Source organism: Microcaecilia unicolor, chromosome 12 (assembly GCF_901765095.1).
Source record: "Microcaecilia unicolor chromosome 12, aMicUni1.1, whole genome shotgun sequence".
Taxonomy (NCBI): domain Eukaryota; kingdom Metazoa; phylum Chordata; class Amphibia; order Gymnophiona; family Siphonopidae; genus Microcaecilia; species Microcaecilia unicolor.
In genome coordinates, this window is record NC_044042.1 from 43,508,599 (window position 1) to 43,517,752 (window position 9,154).

The 9,154-nt window shown below is 43.1% G+C and overlaps 1 protein-coding gene across 1 annotated transcript; it reads right to left on the reverse strand.

The window, feature by feature from the left end:
• Window positions 1–150: 150 nt before the first annotated feature.
• LOC115481770 (nicotinamide N-methyltransferase-like) lies at window positions 151–8,838 on the reverse strand. Its single transcript, XM_030221151.1, has 3 exons — window positions 8,632–8,838; window positions 5,346–5,553; window positions 151–1,107 (listed from the first exon to the last, which is right to left on the reverse strand). The coding sequence occupies exons 1-3, from the start codon at window positions 8,783–8,785 to the stop codon at window positions 675–677; spliced, it is 795 nt and encodes a 264-aa protein (XP_030077011.1). The 5' UTR covers window positions 8,786–8,838; the 3' UTR covers window positions 151–674.
• Window positions 8,839–9,154: the final 316 nt, after the last annotated feature.

The following is a 9,154-nucleotide window of genomic DNA, read 5'->3' on the forward strand; positions in this document are numbered from 1 at the left end:
AGCGTGGGAGTCTGTCCACCACTCAATGGGTGGCGGTAAGGACTCCCCCCTAGAAATGGCTGTGCGGCAAGTGCTCGTAATGCCAACGCAGGCCCCCTTTTGCCGCAGCTTGGTAACAGGGGGCCTAGTATTCTGTAATGGCAGTTACGTGCACCTAACTTTAGGCAAGCTTTTGAGAATTACCCCTTAAGGTCGGTATTCTATAAAGGTTATGCTCCTAAATTAGAAGTATAATCAATTTGGAGCCTAGAATATGCCTAAATTTGGCACTGCTTGCTTCATATTATTCAATAAAATACATGCTAGAACAGTTGGAATGCCCATGCCCTGCCCATGCCCCTCTTACATGAGTGCCCCTTTTGCAGTTACGCATTTGACAATTTATGTGCATACTTTTTAAAATAGGGTCACAACTTTTGATTGTAACTGTAAATTAGTAACAATTAATGCATGTTAAGAACAATTATTGATAGCTAGTTCCAATTAAGTGCCAATAAAGCAATTAAGTTCCACATATAAGTGGTAATATTCTATAACTCTGCACAGTATATTAGAGAACTATGGGGTAAGAGTCTCTGGAAACAGATTCTACCCACTGGGTGTCCCATGTTCCAGGAGGCAGGAAATAAGGTCTGACCAGATTATGGTTTCTCTCTTGGAACTGACAACGAACTCTAACTGGTGTTAGTTTGCTTGCGAGCAACAATGAAATAGTGCCCATAATAATCTGACAGGTGAACTGCCTTAGAATGATTCTGAGTGTGCAGCTGCAGGATCTCAAAACCTGATTCAGGTAATGCTTTCTTCAGCAATTTCTTGTCCACGGATAAAACATAGAATTTTTTCTGGCCGACTGTGTAAAACTTTGAAGCTAATACTCCCACCATTACTAAATACCCTCCTGGCTTCAGCAATGACGAGAGATTTTTCAGAGCACAAGAAAAAGTGTCCTCGTCCTTGCAAGCAGCTTGCAAGCACAGACATGTGAGTAGGCAGTCTGCTGCAGGCAGCACCAGAGGTTCCAGCGGGTTGCTCTTGGTGACATCGCACTTGAGAATGCGTTTGACTGTTCTTCTCACTTTGGCTTCCTTTTCAGTCCACTTCTCCCTGTGAAGCAAAAGAATCTTTATTAAAATCATCTTCATGACAGCGTAGGGGATTAATGAGAATAGCTGATAAAAGCAAATTGTAGGCGGGCACCAAGCAAGTACTAAAGATGTGATGCTGGTGGGAGTAGTAATAGTGTTTTGTGGTGATGGGGTTTATGCTGATGGCAGTGGTATGTTAAGGTGCTGGTGGGGGTGCACCCTTTTAAATTCATTTTCAGACTCCTAGAAGACCCTGAAATATTTAAAATTAGTCTCAATCATCCTAATTATTCAACACTACCTATCCCAGAACAATCATAAAAAAATACATATAGTGATTGGACATCATACTTTAAAATATTAACCTTATATTTATATTAGGGCTGCATTTCAATTACTACTTTTAATCGCAATTAATCAGGCGACTAAAAATTTTAATTGTGCAATTAAAGGCGGTGCATAACCAGCTGTCCATGGTGGGGGGAACACAGGAATGTGGGGGGTCAGGCGTTTCCTCTCCCCACTCCCTCCACCCCTCACAAGCCTTTGCTGGTGGGAATGCTGAAGTCCCGCAAGTCGAAGAAATCCACTGGCAAAGCATCCCCCTTCCTCCTTGTGCTGCCTCAGGGGCAAGGATTTCAGTAGGGTGTCTCCAGCAGCCAAAGCTGGCTCTCCCTGAGTATGCTCAGTTCATGCATGAGCTGAGCATTCTTGGGGAGTGTAAGCATTGGTGACTGGAGACACCCCACTGACTTCCTTGCTCCTGTGGCAGCACAAGGAGGAAGGGGGCCACTTTGGCAGTGGATTTCTTTGACTGGCGGGGCAGTAGCCAGGAAACAAATACCAGTTGGAAAGGGGAGTGGGAGGCAAGAGGTGCTGAATGGAGAGAATGGGGAGGAAATGATAGCATAGAGATGCTGGATGGAAGAGGGGTACAGAGTGAGAGAGATGAGTGGAAAGATGGTGAGAGAAAGAGGGGACATGGAAAAAGGCTGGAGACAGAGAGAGACGTTGCTGGGGAGAAGGATGGGGAGAAAGCAGGGACCCTGGCTGGCCATATGGAGTAAGAGGGGAGATACTGGATGAAAGGAGGGAGATAAAGAGGGAAGGATGGGAGCAGAAAGAGGAAAGACACTGGAAAGATGGGTAGGGTGAGAAAAAGGAGAGACACTGGAAGGTTGGGGAGAGAGAGAGGGGGGATGTGATGAATGGAAAAAGGTAGAGGCACACATTGGGTGGAAGGAAGGGGATACAGAGAGAGAGACACTGGGTGGAAGGATTGGGAGAGAGGATAGATGTTAGATGGAAGGATGAGGTGAGAAGGAGGGAAGACATTGGATGGAGGGATGGGGAGAGAAAGAGGGAAGACATTGGATAGAAGGATGGGGAAAGAAAGAGGAAAGATGTTGGATGGAAGGATAAGGAGAGAAAGAGGGAAGATGCTGGATAGAAGGATAGGGAGAGAAAGAGGGGAGATGGATAGAAGAATGCAGAGAGAAAGGAAGAGACATTGGAAGGATGGGGAGGAGAGGGGATATGCTGAATGGAAAAGGGTAGAGAGATAAACACTGGATATAAGGAAGGGAGAGAGAGAGAGGGAAAGACTTGATGGAAGGATTTGGATAGAGGGTAGATGTATGGAAAGATGGGGAGAGAAAGAGGGAAGATGCTGGATGGAAGGGTAGGGAAAGAAAGAGGAGACAATGAATGGAAGGATGCAGAGAGAAAGAGGGGAGTCACAAAGGATGGGGGAGAAAGAGAGGCACTGCTAAGGGGGAGAGGATAGAGTTAGTGAAAGACTGGAGAATAAAAGGAAGGGGCCTAGGGAGAACAAGGATAAGGAAAAGATAAAAAGCCATTGGTAGATGAAGTAAAAAGAGTGGATAGTAAGAATGAATTAAATCTGGACAAAGAGGCAGAAAAGTAAATTGAAGAAAAATGAGAGAAAAATATGACAAATGGACAGGAAACCCTGGCAAGAGAGTTAAGAGAAGACGAAGGAAAGCAGAATCAAGAGACTGGGACCAACAGAATTAGAAAAAGTAAATGGCCAGACAATAAAGGTACAGAAAATAATTGTATTTTTAATTTAGGATAAAGTAATGTGGTAACTGTGTTAATAAAGGTTAATACATGCAAATAAAACACAGGTCAGAAGAAGATACTATAACAGGACTTGACCTGACCTGAAGCAGGAGGTTTTGGCTTCTGAAAGCTAATAGGAAAATGTATTAGATTAGTCCAATAAAAAGATATCATCTTATTTTCCATTTTCAAGTGCCTGAACAACATATGCAGGAGGGCCGGCATCAGTGGCTGAAGCACGCTGCCAACTGCTGCACTGCTCAAATAGCACAGTATGGGGCTCATGCAGTGGACCTCTTCAGCTAGTGGGGCTTGGGCAGCTCTGCCAGTGACTCAACCAGTGCCACAATTTTGGAGTGGGTTGATACTCAAAGTGGTGGGGCCAAGGCAGTGGTGTGCTGGTAAATTTTTAACAACAGGCTCTCTACCCGGTCCACCTCGGCGCCCCCCCATCCACCACTGCGCCCCCCCATCCACCTCTGCGCCCCCCGTCCACCACTGCGCCCCCATCCACCTCTACGCCCCCCCAAAATTGCAGAGCTGGCTATAGCCGGGGGGGGGGGGGGGGGGGGGGAGGCAATGCATTACTCTCTCCAGGAAAAAAAAATTAAATGATCCCAGGTTCCAATCTAATTCATGTTTAATATGGGATAAAATGGCATAAATAAGTAAATAAATATAAACTTTTAACGTTCAGCACCTGATTCTCAAAGTGGACATATTCCAAACACTATAATGAAAATAAAATTATTTTTTTCTACCTTTGTTGTCTGGTGACTTTGTTTCTCTGATCATGCTGGTCCTGTATCTGATTCTGCTGCTCTCTATCTGTTCCCTTGACTCCATTTCCAGGGCTTCCTTTCCATTTATTTATTTTCTTTCCTCCTTTCTTCTTCATTTCTGGTCCTTCGCAGACTTGACTGTACAGTGGATCCAGCTTCTGCCTATTTTCTCCATCCATGTGCAGTTTCTCTCCTCACTTCCTTTTCCCTAATCTAATCTCCTTCCTCTATCTTCCCTCCATGTCCAGCATTTCTTCTCTCTTCCTTTCCTGCCCTCCATCCATGTCCAGAATTTCTCTTGCCCTCCCCTCCATCCATGTCCTGAAACTCTCCTCTCTCTCCCCTGTCCCCCTCTATCCATCCATACCCAGCAATTCTCTTCTCTCCCCTGCCCCCTACCCATCCATGCCCAGCAATTGTCTTCTCTCCTCTACCATCCTCTATCCATCCATGCCCAGCAATTGTTTTCTCTCCCCTGCCCCCCTCTACCCAAATGGCTTGCATTTGGTCGTTTCTGAGATGGACGTCCTTGGTTTCAAAAATCACCGAAAATCAGAAACGTCCATGTCTAGGGACGACCAAATCTAGTGACAACCAAATTTAAGGATTTGGATGTCCCTGACAGTATTTTCGAAATGAAAGATGGATGGCCATCTTGTTTTGAAAATACGGGTTTCCCCGCCCCTGGCCGGGATGTTTTGCGAAGAAGTCCAAATCAAAACTTGGACGTCCTTTTCAAAAATGCCCCTCCAAATCAACATTCCCATATTAATTTAGAGGGTTTATGCATGTTAGAGTGCTTTAGAGGGGTATTTTCAAAAGAAACATCCAAATTGTGATTTGGATGTCCTTGCAAAACGGCGTAATTTTGCATTATGCACATGGAAGACACCTGCTAAAAAAATCTTTTTTTTTCACTAAAGTGTCAAGTCTGGTGGGGGGGGGGGGCAGAGAGTGGGCATTTCTGTGCTAATTATTTAGTGTGTCTGCATTCCCATGCGTTAACTGATTAGCGTATGATTAGCCCGTGAACTCTTACATGTGGCGGTAAGGGCTTATATGCTAATCTTTTTTAATGGCCACACACTAATCGTAAAATTAGCGCATGGTCATTAATTTGGAAAATAGAAAATCGATCTTTTTCCGGCTGTGGTTGAAATGGCCTTCGTGCATGGGAGCGACCCGCATAATGGTGCGCTAAGGCCTCTTTTTAATGCAGAAGTAAAATGACCCTGTCCTTTATGTACATATTGGAGGTGCAAATTTGTATGCGCTTATTTCCAGCATAAAACACTGCTTCAAATGCAGAAAATCTTTGAAAATTGTCCTCTTACAGTGTGTTCCTCAGGATATTCATGACTTGTGATCCACATCTAAATGCCCCTCATACCTGTCACCTTCCAGCTCACATGCAAGCTTCACCACTTCACTCCAGTCAAACGCCCCCGGCTCCTCCTTCAGCCATGACTCCAACTCCTTCCGATTTTGGTCCGCGTAATCAGTGGCAATAATTTCTTTGAAGGATTCACAGGCTGAAAGGAACTGGTAGACGGTGGGACCGGAACCAATGTCTATCAGGAGGTCTCCTTTTACATCACCTGGTGTAGAAAAATTAAAATACAAAACTCTGGAACAGAGTTCTGAATAAATTCCCTAAAATCCCTTGAGTATTTATAACAGAGGAAACCCCCTGATATATTTTAGCTGTGATCAGATTAATTAGACCCCATTGCAACCTATCCCTTTCTACTCCTCAGAAGATGAAACATCTTTATCAGCCATAAATTTTTTGAATTATACTGGATCAAAACATACATATTTTAAAACTTGATCGGTGATCATGCAATGTCAGGAAAGCACAGAGAAAAAGTTCCCACTTGACAAAAACCTTTGCCTTTAGTGTGGAAAAAAAAATGATCTCTTGCCTTATTGGCAAGGGACACATCTGGATAAACAAGTATGTTTTCGCCACAAAACTACAAATCCTTATACCTAAAATAAATTCAATACAGCAACTTTATCCTTCTCATTAATGAAGGAGACCAGCATAGTGGACCGGGGACAATCTGCTCAGTTCAACTTTCCAAAAAAGCTGTTGAATGTACACTAGGAGAAACAACCAAAGCCTCAGGCTCACTCTGCTGGTCTACTTCCATCTGATCTTTAGTAGAATGTCTGGGGATAGCAAATGTGTGTTTGGGAAATTCAGAAACATTTTAGGGAATTTTCTAATGCTTCCATTTTATGGGAGTTGAAGTTTTGATTTCCCAACTGTATTCTCTCAGGTGCCCTTACCGCATGCTAACTTGGAATTACCGCTGGACCAACGCGGCTGCCGTCAAGATTTATGGCTTGAGGGCACGCCATTCCTGGTGCGCTGGAAAAAATTTTGTTTTATAGTTTGGCGCTATCCCAGCAGTAATTACGCATTGCCGTGCACTGCCCAGTTGCCACTGGGTTACTGTGGGAGCCCTTATCGCCACCTCAATGGGTGGCAGTATGTGCTCCCTGCCGCATGGCCATGTGATAAGAGTTATCTTACCACATGGCCTTATTTTTTAGGGGCTTTTTACTCACTGCGGTAAAAAGGACCTTGGCAAGTGGGGAAAAATGGCCCCCGCTGCTACCGCAGGGCCCTTTTTCCCACAACTTAGTAAAAGGACCCCTAAATAAAGTAAACAAAAAAAGGGTGGGAATGACCAATGTGATAGTCCAAATTAAAAGCACAAGTCTTTAATTTACTTATACACTAGTGCTTGCTTGAAGACAATGCATCAATGAAATACAACAAACTTTTGCTTGAAAGTGGACTCAACACAATCTGTGTTTTGGCCTATGCCTTCATCAGGGGTCCAATATCTCTACAAAGGTTCATGCTGCCATATTGCCACAATCCCGCCCTCCCCACCCCCCGTGTTCTAAGGAATTTAAATCACAGTGGAATGCTTAATATAGAATAAATAGCAATAGTGCTCTTAAAATATGTAAGGATGCGTATATATATGGTGCAGACCTCAAGAACAAAACCAAAAGGATTATGTATTAATGAGTTGGTTTGTCAGGATTATATAGTACTAATCTCACTAGAACCCTAATGGTAAAAAAGACATTGCAATACAACAAAAGTTCCATAAATTAGCCTGCATGTGGCTGCACACAGGAAAAGAATATAAACATACAGTGGTCTAGCGAAACTACATTATATAAAATTGTTTCAAATAAAGTGAGGGAATCATATACAAGGCACTATCACAATTGAAAATGCTGGATAAAAACATTTAAAATATCACGATTTTAAAGGGGCAGGAACATAAAAGATAAAAATGAAAGAAAAAATACCAAAAAAACATTAAACATATTTTTTACCTTCTGAAAAGATTTAAAAAAAAAACTCCTTAATTTTGGGAAAACTGCAATTGGGGAATCTTGCCAGTAAAAAATGGGATGCGTGCCAAAAATGGCCACATAACCCCACATGGGGTCAAAATTTCAAAATTGCTATAAATGTGACAAATGCATAAAGGAAGCTTTGCTTTAAAAAAATAAATAAATAAAAGAGGTGATGGTCCAGTGAGCAGAGACAGGGATCGGTATTTTTTTATATTAGAGTTCCAGGCTACATAATTTAGTTGATATAACCAGGAACTAAATAGTTTTTGTTTTTTCTTCTGCCAACGTGCTGAGTGAGGGGACCATACCCTGCTCCCTGAACAAAGTTCTGAGAGGATCCTGCCCTGCTCCCTGAACAAAGTTCTGAGAGGATCCTGCCTTCTGGTAGGTGCCTTGGGTCTTTTCCTTAATGTCAAGCAGCAGACTGCCGTGAAAAGTCCCTGAGTAAGGCTACAACTTCTTGCATGTAATGGTGTAAACCCAGGACTGGAACAGCCTTATATGATTAATCTGGTGCTAAGTGACATTCCTAGCTGAAGGTTCCTATAGTGCTGGACATAAAAACCTCCCTGAGCTTTTCATCCATTCAAGAGTTGGCAGGAGATGTCTTCGTTATCAAAGAATTTCTCTAGGAAAAACTTCAGTGCAGTCCAGAATCTCTGAGGTGCCCTTTTACAAAGCAGCGGTAAGCCTACCACGGGCTTACCGCATGGCAATCTAGAACTACCACCGGCCCAATGCAGGTCCACCCCCAGTGTGCACCATTTCCGGTTTTAGGGAAAATAGGTCCCTATTTTTTACCTCAGCAGTTACCCAGCAGTAATCAGGCGCCCGGTTAGTGTGGGAGCCCTTACCGCTACCTCAGTGGATGGCGGTAAGTGCTCCACCCTGCATGGCCACACAGTAAGTGCATGGCCATTTCGTTTTTAGGCCTTTTTACCTGCTGTGGTAAAAAGGGCCTCAGCGTGCAGCAAAAATGGCCACTGCAGCTAGTCAGGGCCCCTTTAACCACAGCTTATTAAGAAGGGTTACCATATGGCTCCGCATTACACTTCTATGGTGTTCCTATTTTTCACCTGCTTATGTTGTGTTGTATGTTGTTCCAGAAAAAGGAGGACAGATTGAGCCAGTCTTGGTTTTCCTTGCATTGCTTTCAATGGAAGCAAAACTTGGACTGGATCAATGTCTTCTCCTTTTTCTGGAGCCATATGGTGACCCTATTAAAAGGGCCCCTAACTGAATTGACACTTGCAAATCTTGCAAAGGTAAAAGATAGCACCACCCACCTGAGGTGAATGTTTTACACAAATTCTTCAGTATAAATTGCATGTAGCCATCGAAAAAGAAATGCCCTGATCCACCAGCATAGTATGTTTCCATATACAGCTTGGGATCAAAATGCGCCTGGTACATTTCAGAGGTGGTGAAGTCCGGTTCCATTCTGTCCTTTCAGAATCAGGTGAAACTTTTCATTCCTCTGCTCTGCAGTCTGCCTTTATTTATACTGAGAAATGTTAAATATCTAACAGCCCTTTGGTTATAGTTTAATCAAATTTATGGGTTATTCCAAGACATCTGCCAATCCAAACGTAGATTAGAGATGTCTGACTTTTAATTTGTGGATTCTGAATTGGAGGTAGTGACAAGTTAGATGTCTGTTTTGAATCAGGACATTAATCTGACTTTCTTTAGTAAAGAAGTTCGAAAACTTTCCATTTCCCAGTAATACAGACACGGTGGTCCTGATTTTATCACAGGATGCCTATGTGAGAATTTATATGTCTCTGTACCTTTATAAAATAGACTACC